The sequence below is a fragment of the Drosophila montana genome, unplaced genomic scaffold, assembly GCF_035044405.1.
Source record: "Drosophila montana isolate Dmon_TW-CO22-7 unplaced genomic scaffold, ASM3504440v1 contig_3848_1, whole genome shotgun sequence".
NCBI classification, from domain to species: Eukaryota; Metazoa; Arthropoda; class Insecta; order Diptera; family Drosophilidae; genus Drosophila; species Drosophila montana.
This window is the reverse complement of record NW_026998720.1, coordinates 1407377-1429179: the sequence shown is the minus strand read 5'-3', so window position 1 is coordinate 1429179 and position 21803 is coordinate 1407377. Positions and strand designations below refer to the sequence as shown.

At 40.9% G+C, this 21803-nt stretch overlaps 5 protein-coding genes across 6 annotated transcripts in view; 3 read left to right on the top strand and 2 right to left on the bottom strand.

Moving 5' to 3' along the window:
• The first annotated feature begins 214 nt into the window (after positions 1–214).
• LOC135438379 (uncharacterized) lies at positions 215–1632 on the top strand. The gene is made up of 2 exons (XM_064696677.1): positions 215–1253; positions 1321–1632. Exons 1-2 carry the CDS (start codon positions 327–329, stop codon positions 1375–1377), a joined length of 984 nt encoding a protein of 327 aa, XP_064552747.1. The 5' UTR covers positions 215–326; the 3' UTR covers positions 1378–1632.
• Positions 1633–2095: 463 nt separating this feature from the next.
• pasha (partner of drosha) lies at positions 2096–6125 on the top strand. The gene is made up of 5 exons (XM_064696676.1): positions 2096–2797; positions 3417–3608; positions 3674–4674; positions 4730–4984; positions 5544–6125. Exons 1-5 carry the CDS (start codon positions 2554–2556, stop codon positions 5829–5831), a joined length of 1980 nt encoding a protein of 659 aa, XP_064552746.1. The 5' UTR covers positions 2096–2553; the 3' UTR covers positions 5832–6125.
• Positions 6126–6804: 679 nt separating this feature from the next.
• Positions 6805–21803, top strand: part of kek6 (kekkon 6) — a 68729-nt gene continuing 53730 nt past the window's right edge. Inside the window, exon 1 of one of the 2 annotated variants that reach the window (XM_064696460.1) lies at positions 6805–7494. The gene's annotated coding sequence lies outside the window, so the exon portion shown is untranslated. The remainder of the gene's footprint in view (positions 7495–21803) is intronic. The other variant, XM_064696459.1, reaches the window with a different exon arrangement.
• LOC135438553 (nose resistant to fluoxetine protein 6-like) lies at positions 8620–11416 on the bottom strand. Its single transcript, XM_064696901.1, has 9 exons — positions 11303–11416; positions 10911–11250; positions 10782–10855; positions 10220–10422; positions 10037–10149; positions 9764–9980; positions 9517–9698; positions 8984–9455; positions 8620–8915 (listed from the first exon to the last, which is right to left on the bottom strand). The coding sequence occupies exons 1-9, from the start codon at positions 11352–11354 to the stop codon at positions 8658–8660; spliced, it is 1911 nt and encodes a 636-aa protein (XP_064552971.1). The 5' UTR covers positions 11355–11416; the 3' UTR covers positions 8620–8657.
• LOC135438472 (O-acyltransferase like protein-like) lies at positions 14420–15435 on the bottom strand. The gene is made up of 3 exons (XM_064696798.1): positions 15287–15435; positions 14747–15218; positions 14420–14674 (listed from the first exon to the last, which is right to left on the bottom strand). The coding sequence occupies exons 1-3, from the start codon at positions 15433–15435 to the stop codon at positions 14420–14422; spliced, it is 876 nt and encodes a 291-aa protein (XP_064552868.1).

The following is a 21803-nucleotide window of genomic DNA, read 5'->3' as shown; positions in this document are numbered from 1 at the left end:
GATTATAGCACTGTTCTTCTTTTTATATCTCGTTCCTTAAAAAGTTCTTTTCATAGGTAATTATCTTGCTTCATATATCTCATCTTAATAATTATTTGAGTGCATGAGTGCATTTTGTGACCACTGCAAGGGTTTTTAAATCTATTAAAGAAGCATTCGTCGTCGTCCTGCTTTGATTGATACTTATATAGAAAATTTTGTATTGGAGATCATAAAGCGTAGCACACATAGTTTTTAAGTCGATGATATTTATAGATATATGTATATATATATACATATTCGTGTACATTTAAAGTAAACCAAAACTTAAAAGTTGCACTTGCAAAATGGATTCCCTACACATTATGGATATGCCCGACGAGTGCCTGCTGATGGTGTTCCAGCAATTGGATGTGATGAGTCAGTGCAGCTTTGCGTTTACCTGTCAGCGCTTTATGAGTATCTACGAAATGGTGCACAGGCAACATTTTCGCTGTTTCACTTGGTTCGAGCCTACGAACAATTGGACCGCGCAGCAGATTGAGGCATTTTTCAGGCTGAATGGCCACAAAATGCGTATGTTGTCTGTATCGGATTTGCATGACAAATATTTTGAGAAGCCGCTGCTTAGCAAGGCCAATCATATGATAAACGTTTGCGTGTATCTCAAAAACCTGCGCTCACTGATACTATGCATTGACCATAAGCTGCCCGATATAATTATTGAAGTTTGTAAACATTTGCACAAGCTGGAGAATCTGGTTATTGATTGTGCCAGTCATCCGAATTATGAATTTTTGGTTTTGTTGCGGCGTCTAAAAAGTTTGGATATTGAATATTTTGTTAATCCACGTGACAAGCTATTCCAAAGATTTGCCGAGCTGCGTCCGGATGCTTTGGAGCATTTACGCATTGGTTCGGAAATAACAATGAAGCAGGGCAAGCATATTGCTCATCTGCGTGGCCTTACGCTCCTCAACATTTACAATCCTTGCTATCATTTCGTTAACGGTGTCGTCCTGCAGTTGGCCAATTTGCGAGTCCTTAGCATAACATCTGCTCAGCAATTGCGAGACCATGATTTTCGGCATTTGATCATGCATCTTAAGTTCCTGGCTACGCTATATGTCATTCAATGCACGGATCTGGGTAACGATTTTATATTCTTTATCATCCAGCACTTAAAGGTGGATGAAATGCTGTCTTCCAATTGTCGTCGCTTGCCATTTCATTTGGAGCTATCCGGCACGTGTGTAACAGAGGATATTAACGAGGTACTGTGAATATGTAAAGTATATATGTATGTACATTAAATGCTTATAGCACTGTTATTCGTTACAGATTGAGCCCGTTAACTCATCACATTCCATACTTAATGTTGTTTTGGTAGGTAATTAACCTTGCTTAATAACTTCATATTTATCTCAATTTGAATCATGAGCACTCTATCGATAAGTAATTAAACAGTCGAAGCGGAACAAGGAAATTTGAGCAGGGTGGCAGCTCAGTAAACCTAACGTTCGTCCGTTTTTTGACAAAATGTATGAGAGTAGCCAAAGTCGAGGCATTTTACATATTATTTAAAAAACATTTTATATATTTTGTACGAGCGGTCAATAAGCTGCTATCAATAAAAACAGCCCCTATTGATTATTTTGATGTCATTTGAATTCTAAGCACGGCGAAATTTTAGCGATTTTACAGCACCGTAAACAGATAGATGTTTACTGACATATCTGATGCATTTTAAGCACATAAATATATGAATAAAAACACAGTGAGTCAAAATAAATACCTTTTGCCTTAAATGCAGCTTCTAAAACGGCTAAGAGAAACGCAACAACTTAAAAAATACAGAGTAACTATGACTTGCAATGGATTTAATAACACGTGTGAAGAAAGGATAAAAATGTTAGCTGAAATCCGTAAGCTGGTGGTAAAATCTACATTTGAATTAAAAATTTGAATTGACTCACAGCCGATGAGCAGGGAAATTAAAGCGATGTGGCAACGCTCCGAAGCTGTTAAACAGCTGATCTCTTTTTACAAAATGTCTGAGCGTGGCCATTGCCGAGGCATTTTATACGTATAACTGTTTTTTTTTTATATTTATTATACATTTTATTAGTACATAATGCAAATAAAAACCATTATAAATATAAATACAGTGTGTCAGGCTAAGCAACTTTTGCCTTGGTGTTTTGTTTAGCACAGAACCCATTGCAAAAGCAGCTGCTAAAACGTAGCCGGCTAAAAAATTACAACACCAAGCAGAAAACGTGTTATGCTGATGCATGCTCTAATTATGTTGTGAAGTGCGTTTGAAACACGAGTAGAGAGGAGCTTCTCGAAAGCGAACCCCCTCGACGACAAAGCGAGCGATTGGGTTTTCTAGCTTAACCAATGTGGCACTTCCAATGAAAAATCAATTCGAAATCGTTGGATGTTCTCAGTATTGGTTATTGGCCAGAAGAACCCAAACACAGCTATAAGAAACCAAAAATAAAATAAAGAACAAAAGACACCTAACAAAATAGCATAAGTTTTAAGCACTCACATAAGTACATATAGAAAATGGCAGAAGCACAATTGCTAGCTGAAGAACTACCCACGGAGGCGCCACTTACTACACGCAAGCGTCCACGTCTAGATGAGGAGCAGGAGCAGGAACTGAAAGTTGCTGGCTTTTCGCTCAGCGCCATCGAGGAAATGCGTCAGACACGTGACGCCGAGCTGCTCTCCGAGCCCATGGATCAGCAGCTGCGCCAGTTTCAGGTGCTTGACGAGGTGGGCACCGCCAGTGAGGATGATGATTCAGGTAAGCGATAAGAGCACACACACAGCAGAGATTTACTTTATGGAGTATACACATTCTTGTTGACTAGCCAACGACAGGCACATGGCCTTAGCCATAAAATTCAAAGAAACAGCTTCTACATGTCTTATCTGAAGATCTTACCAGAGCTTATCATTGTGTAAACATTACGCCAAGGAGGCTGATAAAACTACAGTGGAAATCTCATTTAACGGCCGGGAAAATATTTGGGCGTAGGTCGCCTTGAGCAGGGCAAAAAAATGGTCCCAATTTGTTTTCTTATTATTAGGCAAGCAACTCGCTTAGCACAACAAAGCGTAGTTTGTCAGCTCTAGAGAGTTTTCACTGTAGTTGCCAGCCAGATTCATTTCTATGGATGTTTGTATCTACCGAGCGCATTTGCTTCAATATTTTCAAGCTGCTCGCAGCTGCAGCTCAATGAGAAACTTGTCTGTAATACGTGATCCCTAAGCCGTAATCTCTGAGCTGCTCGCAAACATGCGCATGATACCCATTGTGCGCCTGGAGCTAAAAGAAAGGCTAACATTTCAATCAGGTTTACTTTTATATTCAATTGTATATACTTAGCTTATCTAAAACTATTTCCATACACACTTCGCAGATGACAACAGCGACAAGCAGAACGGGGAGAATTATGCCGACGATGAGGAGGGCGAAGGTGATGGCGGCGACTATGATTCTTCCGACTTTGATGATGAGGAAATTGAGAATCTTTTGGATGAAAAGCTTCCCGAAGATCTGCGCGAATCCAAGCGACCAAAATACGAACAGCGCTTCAAGACTGTGCTTGAAGGTATGTGTGAATTATACTGCACAGATTCAGACGTATTTTGATTAACTACTTTCCGCACATTTTAGAGAAGCGCCACAACCACTTCGAGGTGCTGCCGGAGGGCTGGGTGCAGGTGACGCACAATAGCGGTATGCCCCTCTTTCTGCATCGCAAGACGCGTGTCTGCTGTGCCGCACGTCCATATTTTCTTGGCACGGGCAGTGCACGCAAGCATGCGGTGCCACTGGGTGCCATACCCTGTCTGAACTATCGACGTGCACTGGACGAGGAAACGGAGGCAACGGAGCAACAGTTGCGCAATACGGACGACGCGCCGACTACAGATGGCAAAAATGAGGTGATGACTGCGGGCGTTTGCCCTGTAGCGCATGGCACAGCAAATGCAGCACAGCCCATGGATGTAGATGGCAAAGAGAACCAAGATTCGGCTAATGCGGAGCCCAAAACAGCCGAGCCAACCACTGAGGCATTGCAGTCACTAATACCAGCAGCTAAAATCGTAACCGTCAATGAGAATACACAAAAGGAGTCGGTGACGCCGGACCAGCTGAACACGTACTGCCAGAAGCTCTTCAGGTTCAAGGTAATACGCGTGCTGCGCTTTCGCAGCTGGAATGCACGGCGCAAGTTCACAAAAAATCGCAAGCATATCAAGAATATACAGCGACCAACGCTGCCCGACGGCACCAAGCTGATCAAGTTCCCCATTTTGGCGGCCAGCGGCACGGAAGGTGCTACAAATCCGCGTGGACGAAAAGAGTGGATCATGAATCCGAATGGGAAGAGTTTTGTGTGCATCTTGCATGAGTATGTGCAGCATGCGCTAAAGACGCAGCCCACCTATGAATTCAAGGAGCTCCAGAATGCAGCAACGCCCTATTCGGCAACCGTTTCGGTGAACAATCTCAAGTATGGTACAGGTTATGGCACCAGCAAAAAGCAGGCCAAGTCGGAGGCCGCACGCGAAACACTCGAGATACTCATTCCCGATGTGAAGGACAAAATAACGGGCAACAATAAGGATGTAAAGAGCGGCACAGCAAAGAAAACCCAAAGCGATCTATCTGTAAGTGTGCCTGGCATCTATATCAAAGCTCATATAACTAAATATTGCCTTATAGGTGTTCGATGACATCCGCATCGAGGATCCACGCGTCACCGAGTTCTGCAACAAGACCACAGAGCCCTCTCCCAATGCCATCTTGTTGACCTGCCTGCAGCGTAACTACGGCAGCGATGTGCAGATCACCCAGGAGATCAATCGTACGGCCAATAACAAAAACGAATTCACGATGACTGTGGGCAAGCACACGGCCAAGGTGGTCTGCAAGAACAAGCGCGAGGGCAAGCAATTGGCATCGCAGGCCATACTGCAGGTAAAAGCTAGCAGAGTGTGTTAGAAATGTGTCCCGCAATGTCTAAGAAGACATATCTGAGCTGATGCCCGATCTATATCTGCAGCCATGTCGATATAGGCATGCCATTCTGTCTGTTTCTACTTAAACTAGTCTCAGAGTCTTCATTAAACATGTGCTAGGCACTAAATTATGAAGCTGCTATAGGTAAATTTTGAAAAATTTTATCCCTATTTCATGGACTTTTGTATGGTAACCATTATTTTCATCAATACTTCCATATAATATTACAATCGGATAAATGTTCTTTCTTGTTTCTGATATTTTAATGATAAAATGGCAATAATAAAAATAATTATGCCGCTAACATTTTATAATCAACATTGTTCCAGTGTGTCGTAGTTCTCCAATCGGCATAATCGGCTGTAAATTTTTAGGATAATACCTTGTAGCAAGTATAGAAACATATCTGCTATATGTCTGCAATCGTATTTAAATTACGACACCAAGAAAAAACCTCTGCTTATCGCATAATTGTTCTGTATCATGTCTTTTAACTGTTTTCCACACTCTTCTGTAGATTTTGCATCCGCACATTCAAACTTGGGGCTCGCTGCTGCGTCTGTACGGCAACAATTCGATCAAAACGTTTAAAGAGAAGAAACTCGAGGAGCAGGAGATTACCGTGCTGCAGAGCAAGGCGGCTGTAAATCAACCAAACTATGCCATTCTCGAAAAACTCAAATCAGAGATGCTGAAGCTCAGCGCCAAGCACGAGGGTGTCCAAACCATGGGCACCTTTGTGCCGCCCAGTGATGTTGACTTGCCTACTTCCTCCGGTTCCAATTTAAACAACGTTGAATTATAGTCATAGAGCACATAATCATCATTGCCGTCATTAGGTTTTTGGTTATTCCACTTGCATGACAAACTTTTACTCAATGTGATCCATTAAAATATGACAAAGAGCAATGCGAAGAATGTATATAAAGCTTAACCACGAGCTACGCACACTCTTCAAAATACACTTACTTTATAACGGTCTTTACCAATTCAACACTATATTATATGCCAAAATGGAATTAATAATAAATATGTGCGTTCCCTATGCATCATTCTTCCAATATGTGCTTGAATTTATTAAAGTATAGTTCGTCCTCCATATTTTGTAAGTGTTTCTTTTTTGACTGCGTGAAATGAAGACGGAAACGGAATTGGGAACAGTTCTTTACAAATTTTCTATCCTCCTATCTTCTTTATATAAAAAATGATTTTATTGATTGCTATTTAGAAAATTTTTTGATATAAAAAAGAATGAAACACGATGAATAAAGATAGACGGAACAGAACTGATACAAAAAATGTTCGGTTTACATCGGTTTAAGAGTTGTCAGCTAATTATAAAAAATGAGAGAAAAATGCAAATAGAACCCTATTAAGCTTTGAAAAATACCATAAAATTATATTAAAAAGTATAAGAGATATACAATGTTATAAAACATGATATATGTTAACGGCATTATAAAGATGAGACTACGCTGTGCAGGTGAGTTGCCGAACAAATTCAAACACATTTTAAAAATAACAATTTTACCTTAGCTTGTATGTGTGTGTTAGTATATATATGTATGTGTGTATATTAATGTGTGCGTGCAATTATTTAAAAGACAATGTAGTCATAAATTATGCTACATTTTCATTTCATTCTAACGTTTCGTTTTTTATCGCATTCCTCGGACACACACACACACGCATACAAACTGCGGCGAGTATAGGCACGCGCAAGCCAAATTCGCCGCGCTGGGCAGCACTGTTCACTGCGCAACGAAAGAGCGCGCAGCATCAGCCACAAACGAAAGAAATTTACCGTTGCTCCTTTTGCCATCCATTGCCAGTTTCTTCAGTATTTGTTCGTTGCGCGTCGAGTGCTAAACTAGGCAGCTGACCGTGCCAGTGTGCAGTGCCGCCGCCAATTCCCGTATTAATTAAATCACATTTAATTGAAAACAACTCACACACATACACTGCGAATCGCATCAGGTGGAGAAAGACAACAATTGCGTCTAAATCCACACCCCCCCACCATCTTCGCCGCTCCTTTGCGTGAGTGTGTCTCAAGTGTTGCCAGATTTTAAGGGCAAGCGGCATAATAGCCACAATTACACGCGTTCGCTACAAATTTGCCAAACAAAAAGTGGGTCTTCCTTGGCCAGCATAAAAAATAAAATAAACGGGTATACATTTCGTTGCGGTTGCCGCTGCCCCTATGCCTCTATTGTGTTGCTCCATGTATCATCGTGTTCAACCACACACACGCGCATACACACGCTCGCACACACACAGCTATATATATAGAGGAGCATTGTGTTTATTCTAGAGTGGCCGTTGCGCCATTCAAAAACATGTAAATTATGTAAAAACGCGTTTGGAATTTTGTCAACGCAACGCACGCATCTAAATCAGCAGCATTAGCGGCAGCAACAACTACAACAACAAGGACAACTACAACAACAAGGACAACAGCGTATAAGGTAAGCGAAGCGCATCAGGCGCCAAGTGTCAGTCAAATGTTGGAAAATTCAATAATCCGCCACAGGGCGCCAATTCGTACCGCCCCTCCTCCCCCCAACACACACACACACACACACACACACACACCACACACACCACACACACACGCACACCCTTGCCAGCCAATAGCATATCAAATGTATTCGCTTTGCATTCGTTGTCGTCTGTTGCGTCGGCCAAAAACTAGGTTGACTTTGGTTTTGCCTTGTTGCCAATTCGCGCAATTTCAGTTTTCTGGTTTCGATTTCACTTCCAGTTAATCTTGTCTAAATTCATGTAAAACAATATGCCCTGTTGACACATTTTACCTCTTATGCGATTTATTTGTTTACTTTTATGGCGCCCGCTTTGTTAAAGCCAGGCCGATATCTCTGCATTTGGCCTGAAATCAATAAAAGCCCACAAATCTCATGGTAAATACTTAAGTTGCGCTCAAATTAAAAAATAAGCAAAAGTATTACATGGCTTCAGCCTTCTTCTCTTTTTGATATCCTTACTCTTAAAATCATCTTTATTCTTTTCAATTAACCAAAATTATTATTGAACCTTGACCAAAAAATGTTAAAGTTCTCATGTAGAATATTTCATAAATCATTTAGTTTCTTTTTTCAGCAAGTTTAGGCACAAAATATTTTTTAAATAAAGGCAATTTTACCATTGTAACGTTTTTGATACAAATCTTTGACCAAAATAGTTAAGGGATTTATGACAAGGAGGTTTTTCAAAAAATATCAAGATATTTAGTCTTTAAATATGAAGTAAATAAATGTAGATGACCAATTCATCGACAAGAAAACGCATAGTCAAAAAGCCTTTAAAAGGAAAGAAGTAGAAATTGAGAAAAAATGGGGAAATATTGAAGATTTTAAAATAGATGCAGCAAAAGCCTAGAGGTATTAAAAGTCATTTCTTACGCCAAAGATATGCGTTAATAATTTAATAAATAGTCCTTCAAAACGTGTATTAATAAATATAATCTACTATAAGATAAGCTAGCGGGGGGTTTTCTAAAATATGTAACTTTGATAGACCTACAATCATGTCCATGGTTCAGTTGGACTAGAACGATATACTATCTCTGTTTTAAAAATAGAAACCTATTCTAATTAAATAGAAATAAAGCTTAGGATTGATTACTGGAAGGCGCAGAGTTTGTTGTATCTGTTGTTGTATCAGTCTCTAGCTGTGGCTCTAAAGCAGCTTTGCTCGTATCGGAGATTTTCGGTTCCATTTGTGGTTCAGTGGAGACAGCAGGCTTTGGATTTGGTCTGCGTTTGGGCATAAGCATGGCCTCTAGCACACCGAAGGGTGCCTCCATAATGATATACATTACGTAGGACAGCAGCAAGATAAAGCCAAAGCCGCCCCAGAAAATCAGCATCTGCCGAAGGAATATATACAGAATGAGTATTATGCGGAAAACTCTTTTGTAAGCATATTTGCTCTCACCACATCGTAGTCGGAGAAATAGGTGCTCGTTCGCATGCGTCTTCCATTAATTTGCTGTATGAAAATGTGGAAGATGTAGGCAGTATAGGAGATCTTCGACAGCGGCTGCCACAGTGGAGAGGAGAGAAAGCTATTGGCCAAACCTCCATAGCCCCTCATGCAGGCAAAGACCACCCAGCACAGGCTCAGGGGCCAGGCGATGCGGGTCAGTGTATAGTAAAGGGCCTCTTCCAGCATAGTCAACACCGGATTCCTCCAATCGGCAAAGGGATACAGCACAAATAACGAGGTGAAAATCAAAGCCAAGCACACAACCCAGCCCAGCCAGATCTCAATGCGGCTCAACTTAAAGGTTCTGTTTCGATTTACGTGCAGGAAATAACCAAGGAGCACCCCGATTAGCCAAGGAGCTGCATGCGTGTGTGTGGCATAGTAAAGCTTGCGCTGAGCCTCATCTGGAGTGAGTCCGATTCTGTGCGGAAAGAAATAATAGGAATTTACATTTATACTTAGAGTATTCATTGTGGACTTACTCCAAAAATATAGGATATTTCTTGATCATCATCGTGCTGAAGAGGCAGGCGGAGAGCAGAAGCATGAAAACAAAGATTCCAGCTGCGGCTTTCTTGCCCCACTTATACAAAGCGAGCAGAAATATGGGTGAGAGTATGTAGAGCTGCATATCCACAGCCAAATACCAGCTGTGATTGATGCACTAACGAGCGGAAAAGAGGGGTTAAATAAATAAGCTTGGTAAGTTTCTATAGAAGTATAGCTTACCAGATCTGGCGTTGCATAGTTTTGCAAGTAGAGCAAAGTCCAGAACCAGGTGCTCTTACAATGGCTGTAATCATCGAATTTAATGCTGTCAAACAGGGGACCATCACCCAAAAGTGGCAGCAGTTTCATATACACGAGTATGGCCAGAGCCACAATGGGCGTGAGGCGCAAATAACGATGGAGATACATCAGTGGAATGTTTAATCTTCCCTTAGTTCTGCGAAACAAAGAGTAGTTGGAAACTATAGGATTTGTGTTCCACTTTAAACTCACTTTTCCAAGGAACGCATAGAAATCATGACCAGCAACAGGCCACTTAGGAAGAAGAATGTATCCACGGAGAATGTACCATGTAGGACAAGGCTTGTGTACGGATTTTCGAACCACTTAAAGAGAAAGCAAAAGTCCTTAATAGAAGCATATGTATTTACGCAATCCACAGCTGTTACCCATTACCCATTTCAGGCGAAATTGGTTGACATTCGGCGCTAGCAAGGCGAACAGGTATTGATGCCCAAAGATAACCCAGATGAGCGACATGCAACGCATGCCATGGAGACAGTCGATGACATTGGGATTCGAATTGGGTTCCACCAGGCGAAAGAGCGCGCGGGAATTGGCACGTGCCGAGAAGATCTTAATCAAGGCAGGTAGTTGCGCTGCGTGAGGTTGAGATAATTAAAAACAAATAAGTTTGCTATATTCGAGAAGGCCCGACTAGAGCATACCCTGTACCTAGCTCCATTCTTTAGTTTCTGATTTACTGTCCGACTGTAAAAACACTTTCACGGAGGCGTTTTAAAATTAAAATCTGGAGCTTATTATATCAATAAATAGCTTGTGTTCGAAGCGTATCGATTTTAAGAAATCGGCTGAGTTATCGATTATTTGAGAATAATGCTGAAGATGGACAGACAAGTAGGGCTAGATCGAATTAGACTTACTCTGTCTAAAATTCGTTACCCAACCGCAATGTGTACAGGGTATAAAAAGTATGGCCTATTTGTTTTCCACTTACTCTGATCCTCGCAATAGACATAATCATAGATAGTTGTCAAGACGACGCAGGCAAGCAGAAGCGAGACTAACACACTGTTAAATCAAAAATTTGAAATTGAAATTGCGACCGACTGATTTGCATACTTACATAGTAAATATGGTTAGACCGTCGTTGGGTTCACGATCCGATGTCCTGCAGCTATCCTCACTAACCAAGGGCTGCGTTGTTTTGATATTTAGAAGTTTTTGCAGCAGATGCTGCAGGAACGTATCCATATGCGTTGCGGCGCAGGAGGCGGGAAAACAAACGGCGGTTCTTATCCTAATGCCAAGTTGAGCTAAAGATAGGCCCGCAAAGCAGTACTTGCCCTTTATAGCATGGCTATCGCCCATGGCCTTGTTAATGCCAATGCACTCATCGTAATTGCCCATGTCCATTAGGTTTCCATAAATCACGCCCTTGGGGAAAGTGCCCCATGAATCGAACACTAGAATCTTAAGAGTTTAACTCAAGTACTTTTAAATGTGTATTCGACATACTCTTTATGGCCCAGAAACTGCCAGAGGTTAGTCCACCTAACAGCTCAATCATATCCGCCAGACACTGCAGATCCTGCTGGCCGGGCAGCCGTGTGCTCGGCAAATCCAGGTCTTCCTTTGCTATATTCCTAAAGTGTTGTGAGAACTCGACGGCAAGTGGACGTAATTCCACCATCCTTTGGTAATCCTCCATGTAGACCAAGTCAGCTGGCTTTCGCTGCAAGGAACTGACCAAAGCCAGCCCTAAGAGCAACAGCGCAACAATTATTTTTACCATGTCAATAGTATGGGGCCAATTCTCAAAAACGCACGCGTTATATACGCTCAGAAAAATCCTGATAAGCTTTTAGTTTCGCGCGAAAATAAAACTTTCGCTCAAATACGATTGATAAATTTGAAGTACTTCAGTTACGGGCTTATCGGCGCAGGGAACCCGTGCGAACCATGCAGATTATTATCAATTTGTTTTGGAGTGTTATTTTGATACTCTGTTTTGAAAATGCATAAAAAGGAAGCTTAAATAGCAAACGAGTCGATTTATCTAGTTCCGTCTGTCTGTCCTTCTCAGAGAGTAAACCGAGCTAGTTACAACATATTTTGTTTAAATATTTATTTCGATAACTCCCGCCAATTACCTTAAAAATCGATCTGCACTGATTTTCAATTCTAGTTTTCTGGGCATATTTCTACGATGATAAGAGTGAGAGTGAGGTTGGCAAGAATCTTCTCTTAAAGCTTAAGAAAATGTGATATAAGCTGGGAGCTGAGTAGCTCCTAGTCGGGTAGCCCCGACTAGAGCACACTTACTCGTTTTCATATCAATAAATAGGTAGTCTGTGAAATTTACAGCTAATCTAATCTGAAATAGACCGATTTTAATGAACACGACGTCACGACTTATCTGTGTCTTAAGTAGTATAAGCTTTGGCATATTGGCGAGCGCCTCGGTAGCTCAGTTATTTATATGGTTGAGTCATTAAGGGAGAGCGCAATGACCGACTTTTGGATTTTTATTTACTTAGCAATGTCATGTTAGTACATTAATAACACATTCGTTTTATAGTGTTGTATTAAAGATGATGATGACTGATATCAAAAATATGAAACATTATAATAACAAGTGGAATTGGTTATAAGCAAAAAATGTTGGATTTTTATTGTGCCCAGTTGTCACAGCATAACTCAATGTAATAGTCCACATTGTGCCCGACTTGCAAGGCTTATGGATCACATGGCCATCCTTCCTGCTTACCAATTTGGGTTCAGGGGAGGACAACCACATCATAGGCGACACCCCGGAGTCTCCCGACTACTCACGTGACGATGCACCCTTATTCAAAAAAGCCGCTTTTGACGTTTGTCCACGATAAAGCCTGAGGACCCAAACAGGCTTGGCGAAACATGACCTAAGCCAACTGTGTAGTAATACAAATGTATGCTATTTTGATCCAATACAATAAACATTTATAAAAAAAACATTGCAGTTACAGTTAAACAGTTGGGTTAATGGCTAACAACTGTATCATATTTGAGAGGCTTTTTATCTACCTAATATTTGCCTGTTATAAAGTTTGATCCCTGTAACGATACTAGCATCAATAGATGTTTAGCTTATCGATTATCTCTAACAGATTCATACGAATACTGACCATATACATCTTTTATATAAACAATATTAAATATAAAGAACATATATAAAATTGGTGTACGATAACACCAAAATTTCATTTAGTATAAATAGGATTAATTTGCCAGAAAATAATCATCATAAATCATAATAAATCAACATTGTTGTTATATCCTATAACCATTGAAAACCATTGTATGTAACAGGCAGACCCCAAAAGCATATATATTTTTGATCAGGACGACAAGCTAAGTCGATTTAGCCAAGTCCGTCTACCCATCGAACTAGGAAACTAGAAATCTTAGAGCCTTGAAATTTAAGTATATGTTATATTCTCCTTTACCTTACGAATTTATTATAATTTTTTGTCTATATCTCATTCCATTTGCAAATATTGACAAAAATCGATTTTGCTCGGAGCAGCGCACAGGGTATCTTCTAGTCGGGCACTACGAACTAGAGTACTCGACTTAATTCTTGAGCATGATTGTCACATTCACTTTCTGTTTCATGGACTAAAAGCGATTAGATTTAATTTAGGAATCGTGGAACTCTATAAATACCATTCTTTTGAACTGTATCTATGTAAAAATCAGTCTATGCTTGGAGCTTAGCACCTGTTTTTAATAGATTAGCTACTGACTGCGCAATTGGCTCATCTCTGGGGTTGCTGCTGTCTGCGGCTCTACGTTAAAAGTCTGTTATGTTAATCAATGGATCTGTAGTACCCTCTAAACTCACCTCATGACGAAAGGAACCAGAAGGTGTTCGCAGAAAAATAACCTTTAGATAATAACCTTAAAGTGATAAATCACAGAAAATAGTCTCAAATCAGGATTAATTGAGTTTTGTTTCAACAAAACAAACAAAATATAAAATGATGCTTCAGATTAGGGGGCTTCGGATGATATGGGTACTCGAACTGGGTTGCCGGACACGACTCTATAGCAGAATGGGTAGTTTTTCTAAAAAAGCAAAGGGCTTTTAGAAAAGACAATGAAATAAAGAAGGACAGCTGCGTCATTTCGGCCAGACCCTGCAGATCCTTCCTGTGTTTCAATGCTTCTGTACATGTCGTGTGCGATTTTATATTTTATGAACTTCTGTTAGATGCAGCCCTTATATATTCACCAAATATCAAACATATAGCGATATTTAGACAGAAAAGGTGATGCATCTGGGAGGTTAATAAAAGTTTTTTCATCTCTCATAGAAAAAAGGACTTAATATGAAAAGCTTCTTCTAACAAGATTATGTTGAATTGGGCTTTGATCTAACATTGGAAGGACAACATTTCCCAATCATTCAGTGACTATAACTCGGCTTACATAGAGGGCTTTTACAACTTTGTATTAGTTGAATAATCGGAATTGGTATTATCGAGTTACGTTTATGAGCATTGGCATCAGGTTCAGACATAATACTTTATTATTAAATTATATATGTGACAATCCTTAAACTAAGCTTACATAAGAGTTCAGCTAACAAGCTTAAGCCGCCGCTACGCTACTGGTTGACGCTTCCACATCTTGCTCCACTACTGTAACTAAATTTGTTTTTGGGGTTTCGATTGTAGGTTCAACTGTGGGCATAACAGGTGACTCAACGGGGGTATTAGCCTTTGGAGCGGCTCTACGATTGGGCATAAGCATGGTCTCCATAACGCCAAAAGGTCCCTCTACGATGATGTACATCACGTAGGCCAAAAGTAAGGTGAAGGCGAAGGTGCCCCAAAAGCTTAGCATCTGTAGGGGAAAGCAAAAACATATATTAATCACGATCCAGATAGTTATTCTTCTTCGTTTTGCTCCTCTTACCACATCGTAGTCGGAGAAATAAAGGCTTATCTGTATGCGTCCTACGTTGGTTTGTTGTATGACAATGTGAAAGATGTAGGCGCAGTAGGACAGTTTCGAGAGCGGCTGCCACAGTGGAGAAGAGAGGAAGCTATTGGCCAAACCACCATAGCCCCTCATCCAGGCAAACACCACCCAGCACAAACCAAGTGGCCAAGCGATGCGGGTTAGTGTATAGTAGGAGGCCGCCTCTAGCAAGGTCAGGTTTGGCGCACCCCATTGGGCAGACGCGTGGAGGGCGAATATAGAGGTGAATATCAATGCCAAGCTAATGAGCCAGCCTAACCAGATCATAAGACGATTCAGCTGAAAGGTCCTTTTACGATTCACATGGAAGAAATAGCCGAACAGAGCGCCGATCAGCCAAGGAGCTGCATGCGTGTGGGTGGCAAAGTAAAGTTTGCGTTGACCTTCGCCAGCGAGGATTCCTTGCCTGCATAGAGAGAGTAAAATAATTAGTAATATTAATATATAGATGCCTTTTTAAACCCAGTAACCTACTCCATATAAATGGGATACTTATTGGTCATCATCGTGCTGAAAAGGCAGGCGGAGAGCAGAAGCATGAAAACAAAGATTCCAGCTGCAGCTTTCTTGCCCCACTTATACAAAGCGAGCAGAAATATGGGTGAGAGTATGTAAAGCTGCATATCCACAGCCAAATACCAGGTGTGACTGATGCACTATAACCAAAGGAAAGAGTTAGCATTCGGCTAATCATTCGAATGGGATTCTTTTACCATCTCCGCAGTGGCATAGTTTTGCAGATAGAGTAAACTCCAGAACCAGGTGCGTTCGCAGCGGCTATAGTCATCAAAATGAATGCTGTCAAACATGGGACCATCTCCCAAATAAGGCAGAAGTTTCATATAGACAAGTATGGCCACAGCCACAATGGGAGTTAGTCGCAAATATCGATGGAGGTACATTAATGGAATGTTTAACCTCCCCTTGGTTCTGATAAAAAATAATTGGTTTGTCGTGATGGATTTACGGAGCGCTCTAAACCTACCTTTCCAGGGAACGCATGGAAATCAAGACCAACATCAAAATGAATGCTGTCAAACATGGGACCATCTCCCAAATAAGGCAGAAGTTTCATATAGACAAGTATGGCCACAGCCACAATGGGAGTTAGTCGCAAATATCGATGGAGGTACATTAATGGAATGTTTAACCTCCCCTTGGTTCTGATAAAAAATAATTGGTTTGTCGTGATGGATTTACGGAGCGCTCTAAACCTACCTTTCCAGGGAACGCATGGAAATCAAGACCAACAACAAGCCACTGAGAAATAAGAAGGTATCCACAGAGAATACAGCGTGACTTATAAAGTTGGTAAATTGCTTTTCTGCCCACTGTTATAGCAAAATGCGGTTTATATTGAGAACTAGTCATCACTGATAGCAATACCTATATAGTAGAAGTTCAGCATGTTCATAATCGGCGCTTGAATGACTAATACAAATTGGTGTCCAAAGACGACCCAAATGAGGGATAAGCAGCGCATGCCATGGAGACATATAATTTCAGTTATTAGTTTTTTAAGGACTCACTTTGGTCTTCAAGAAGAAAGTAATCGCAAATTATGGCCAGAACTGCGACAGCACCCAATACTGAGAGTAGTACACTGTAAGGATAATGAAATGAAGGAGGGAAGGTAGATTTTCAAATAAGTTTCACTTACATGGTAAATATGGTTAGACCATAGAAAGGTTCTCGATCGGAAGTCTTGCAGGCATCCTCGCTTACAAATTGGGTGTTGATATTAAGGCCAATTGCTTTTGTAGCAATTGTTTCAGAAATGTATTCATATTTGTAGCCGAGCAGGAGGCCGGTAGGCAAATACCCATTTCCAACCTTGTTGTAGGCTCGACTAAAGTTAGCTTTGCTCGGCAGTATTTTCCCTGGATATAATAGTTATCGGATATTGCTTTTTTAATCCCGATGCACTCATCGTAGTTGCCCATGTCAATCAAGTTTCCGTATAGTAAACCCTTGGGAAAGGATCCCCACGAATCGAACACTAAAAGCTTAAGAAGTCACCTAAAGATCTGCTACTATTAAAAACACGCTTAATTTTTATCGACCAAAGTTTGCCAGAGGTCAGGCTGAGTCAAATCCTTGTGCTCGGTAATTCCAAATCTTCCTGTGTTATATTCCGAAAGTGTTGTGAGAACTCCACGGAAAGCGTACGGAATTCCATAATCCGTTGGTAATCCTCCATGGAGACTAAGTCAGCTGGATCCCGTTGTAAGGAATTTACCAAAGTCAGCCCGAAGAGCAGCAGCATTCCAATGGTTATATCCATGTCGTGTGCGAATTTGTGTTTGACAAACTTTTGTTGGCTGTAGCCCTTATATATAAGCCTAATATCAAGCATTATATGGCGATAAGCAAGGCATATGGAGGTAGGAGTCCTTAACCAAGATATAGCTGAAGCACCCTAGCTGATACCTTATCAAGTCATGCTTTTCAATATTATTTAACAGGAACATAATATAATACTATTAACATCACGTGATTCATCATCTGACTTTTGGTAAAAACGCCAGGTTGTCGAGTTTGCTATACTAAGTATAGAATGTTTGAACCAACAGATCCATTGCTTGATTAGACAACAAACCTCAAAGTCCTGCAAGGGTATATTAAATTTAAATACACTTGCAATATTACTCTAATGTGCCTCATATTATCTCTCAAGAATTCCTAATCATTTAGCTATCATTGTTTGACTAACTACTAACGGCCTGTGCAACAACTGGGACAAAAACAATATCAATACTTCATCAGATAATGATTAACTTTTAGATTTTGTAGGCGGCTTATTAGTCATACTGGTTCCGAGGTATGGCACGCGTTGATAGCTTATTAATAAATTCATATTTACCAGATCTAAAATATAAACAGCTAGAGAAAACTACCCGGCGTCGCCCGGGTTAGATAAATACTGTTTAAAATGCAGATGGTACCGAAATTGGTTGTGCACTCAAATAGCCAATACGCGTCTATTCATTATTTGATTCCAAAATTTATATTATTGAATATATATAATATTTCATTAAGCTTAATGTAAATGAATTTCACGCGCAAAAGCGGAATATGGGTGAAAAGTTTGTGTGGCAAAATTGTTGTTTTTGTTCGTTCTACATCATCTCATTTAAAAATTTCCTTGTGATTTGTTTCATAGATATTTATAAATCCTATCGGTGGAAAATGCGTGAAAATGTTTAAGGTCTTAGCTAGCTAACAGCTATTTTTGTGAATTTTAAGGAATCATTGCCTGTTGAAAATCCCTTCAAAGACTTTGACCTATTGTTTTTCTCTCAGCTAAAGAGCTTCAAAAAATACTCTTCGCAACGTCGGCAAAGTTGAAGTAAGTCTAAAACCAATACCAAAAGACGCTTTCAAAAGCATTCAGTAAAATGTAAATACAAACGAAACTCTGCAAAGCACAAGACAAATTTTAAATAGGCTTTGCAAATCCCCAGTATACTAAGCCAACGAAAGAGGACCCCTTCGATTGCTGTGCCTGGTCGCAGGCGCAATATTATCGCAAGCCGCGAAAATCAATAAACATTAATCTTGACGTGATTTTGCCTTCATCCAGCGCCATTTGCGTATTTGCACACCGCTGCCGCTGCTGCCAACTCGATAAAAGATTGAAGTTTAATCGAAGCAGGCGAAGTGCTAGGCATGAGATGCCAATTATCAGTGTCAAGAGCCTGATGCCAGGTTGTCAATGGAAACTGTTGGGTAGTACAAAAACTCCCAGAAATTTCGACAGTTGAAAGATGAGGCATAACTAAGCTGGGAAGCAATTATCAACACTGTGGTCGTAAGCAAAGGATTTGCGAATTCCATCGAATTTCGTGTTGATTTAGAATGTTGGGATCTATTTCCAGCAAGGCTGTAAAGTGCTTTTCATCTGTTTGCCCACCTTAAACTTTAATTTTGTGAACTTAGGAGCAGCATTAAAAGGAATTTGAAAGGCGATATCCACTTCTAAGTTAAACAAAAATTTGAGTTGATTTAAATTTTGTATTGAATTATTTATTTGATTTGATTGAGCACACAATAACAAATTATAGTTCAAATTCCGTACTGTGGGAAACCATAAACACGAAATGAGCCTTAAGGCGAAATCGTATATTGGCACAATGAACGTCACCAAAGAAAATTTATTTTGGGTGGACCCAGGCTTTGAACTAGGTACATGAATGTGGAAAACCAAGTTCACGAATCGAACCTAAAGGGGTGGAACGTGTTCGATCCAGTTGATACGCTTGCAGCCGGGTTTGATCCACCAAGTTCGATTCGAATCGCAGCAGCTTTGGTCGTAGGCTTGCAGTCATGTCATGAGCTACAGACACCTATTAATTTGTTAACGCCATTTGATGAGAGGATTTCATTTCGGTTATCAAACGCTGTAAATCTTTAACATTTCATATTAACACATTGGATAACCATCTCAGGCTAATTTACCGCAAAACCTTGAGGAATGCTGTACGTGGGCAATTTGGCACGCCCGCCCCCGAAGCCCAAACGCACATTGTCGCTTTGTTGTGTCACCTTGAAAATTTCATAATTAAACTCACACACAAAGGACGCTTCGTTGGCTGTTGGCTAGATATTTACCTTAAAGAATTCTAATTAAATCATTGAAAAACTTTCCAGGACTTTGTGCTGATTCATGTGTCCTGGCAGCTGCTACTTTTCCAAGCTGTGCCAAAGTTTTTGCCTCGAGCCGCAGGGCCTAAGGAATTTGCTTGATTTGTATACCCTGTAATGTGTAAAAGCCTTGTACGCGCAGTTGCTTGACATTGACTTTACTTAAGCCTGCATGTTTTGCCTTAAGTGCACTATGAAACGAAACTTTAACAGCCGAGACTAAGCCCTAAACCGAAATATTTTTTAATATGTGAAAAGGCTAAGTTCAAACTTAAGCTAGAGCTTGTGAGTGTGCAAAGCGCAAGGTTCGCGTTCCTGGCAATTCTTTTTGGGCTGACAGCCATGAGGGTAACTGCTAGTTAGGCAGTTGAGTTATATATCTTGTTCTTTTTGTTTCTACTACGTTTTTCTTTGTTGAGAGAGAGAGAGTTGCTTTTGCGTCGACTAATTTGTGGTGTTTGCTTTGGACTTTCGGCTTTGGCCGACGCTCTTTTGGCTTATGCAAAGCCCTACATGTGCCGCAGCTCGAGACTGAGCCACTGGGTGGCCGCCAGTGCGTCGGACTTTGGCTAAAACGGATTGCGGGGCACTATGGGGACTGGGCGTATCAGTATTTCATGTCGCCATGCACACACACCCACCCGCACATACACACCCCGCACCCGCACACACACGTAGATACTATGCAAGATTCATAGACTCATAAATCTTTAAGTATTGAATACCATTTTTGCATATACTATATAAGTAAGAACTCACGCCGAAAACTTTATCCGGCTGGCATCCCTTTTTCTCTCGCCTCAAAATATTTGCCCAACTCGGCTTGAGGTGAAAGCAAACAACATGGCGCCGGAATACCAACACGAACGGCCTATGTACAACAACATTTTGCCCGGCCAGCCGGGCAACATTGGACGCCAATTTAGCGTAGGGTCCTCGCGCAGTGGCCGGCAGTAGGGTTGTCGCCATTGGCTATTGGCGCTCGTTTGTTGGCCAGCAACCCGGACGCTGGCCAAAATCCACCAAAAAAATGCTGTAACTATCAACTCACACACATACACATAAGAGGGCTGGCTGAAAAGTAATCGGCCTCGACCAGACCTGAATGCATTCAAAATGGGTAAAGAAGGTATAAGGATTTTATGCAAATCTTTGTAATAATCAGAAAGGAACATCGCTCCTCCTAAGTAAATGAATATATTCTTGTTCACGACGACGAGCTTAGTCGATTTTGCCTTGTTCGTTTGTCCAACTTAGCTCGAAAGCTACAAGAGTTGGGACAGAGAATTGTTTTTTTTTTTCATTCACGTATACCATAAACAGAACGAAAATATAATGTTTTTGATATTTTGGATCATTTTCATACTTATGATTTTGAGACATGGTTTTTTTATGAGAGGAAGATAGACGAAATTTGGTATGTAGGTTCTATTGAAGTATGCACAGAGAATATTTGTAGGAATATTTCACTTTGTGTATATCTCCCCCATTCTCCCTAGAATTAAAAAAAGGTCTTGTGCTCTGATAGGCACACTCACTTGGGTTCAGAAAGATCAAACTCTAAACACCGAAGTTAATGAAGAATGCAGTTCCCAAAGCCTGTGGCTGGGACAAGAACAAGCACGGGCGCAACTATTGGAGGTCTCTGGTTTTATTTTATTTGTAAAACAGAAGAGAAATGATAAACCGTCGATATCGATTATTCAAAATTGGACAACAGAGCGGGCAGAACTGGAGCGCTGGAATAAGTGTATTGCTCTGAAAGGAGACCTTGTAGTGGTCTTCTTGTCGAGGCCTTTTACTTTTCCGCCTGCCCTCGTATAGTAGAAGCCCGCATATGTGCTACATATGCTCGCACAACGCTCATACACACACGCACACACTCGCACACACACTCAGGCACACGCATACTCGCTGGCGCACTCATTGAAGCATTCGAATTTGAGGGCCATACTCGTATTCATGAAATGGAATAACTAATGACTTTATGCTAGAAGCGTGTTTTGTTAATTGCATTTGCTAAAAACGAGCCACAGCTGTAATCGTGGCGCTGGCCAGCATGAGGGGCTCGGTGGGGAGTGTGGGGTTGGATGGGTGGCTTGTTCCGGTGCTATTAAAGTAGAGTTCTCAACAACTTCGCAACGCTTGCTCTCTGGCACTGTGGGTTCAACTTGTTATGGTTATGGGGCATTAAATGCGAAAAAAATTTCAATAGCCGTTGCTGCGGCCACCAAACTTAACGAAATGAAAGGAAGCCAAGCAGCAAAGCCCATAGATACAGCCACAGCCGCAGTTAGAGCCACAAAAACAACAACAACAGCAACAACTCGACAGACCGCGGCTAATG

Coding starts and splice junctions, on each gene's coding strand:
- LOC135438379 (XM_064696677.1), top strand. CDS start 327: ATGGATTCCCTACACATTATGGATATGCCCGACGAGTGCCTGCTGATG. Junction 1,254..1,320: donor TAACAGAGGATATTAACGAG/GTACTGTGAATA, acceptor TATTCGTTACAG/ATTGAGCCCGTTAACTCATC.
- LOC135438472 (XM_064696798.1), bottom strand. CDS start 15,435: ATGCAGCTTTACATACTCTCACCCATATTTCTGCTCGCTTTGTATAAG. Junction 15,219..15,286: donor AAGTATCCCATTTATATGGA/GTAGGTTACTGG, acceptor CTCTCTATGCAG/GCAAGGAATCCTCGCTGGCG. Junction 14,675..14,746: donor ATTTCTCCGACTACGATGTG/GTAAGAGGAGCA, acceptor TTTCCCCTACAG/ATGCTAAGCTTTTGGGGCAC.
- pasha (XM_064696676.1), top strand. CDS start 2,554: ATGGCAGAAGCACAATTGCTAGCTGAAGAACTACCCACGGAGGCGCCA. Junction 3,609..3,673: donor CTTCAAGACTGTGCTTGAAG/GTATGTGTGAAT, acceptor CGCACATTTTAG/AGAAGCGCCACAACCACTTC. Junction 4,675..4,729: donor AAACCCAAAGCGATCTATCT/GTAAGTGTGCCT, acceptor ATTGCCTTATAG/GTGTTCGATGACATCCGCAT.
- LOC135438553 (XM_064696901.1), bottom strand. CDS start 11,354: ATGATTGAGCTGTTAGGTGGACTAACCTCTGGCAGTTTCTGGGCCATA. Junction 9,981..10,036: donor TCTATGCGTTCCTTGGAAAA/GTGAGTTTAAAG, acceptor TTTGTTTCGCAG/AACTAAGGGAAGATTAAACA. Junction 9,699..9,763: donor ACTATGCAACGCCAGATCTG/GTAAGCTATACT, acceptor TCCGCTCGTTAG/TGCATCAATCACAGCTGGTA.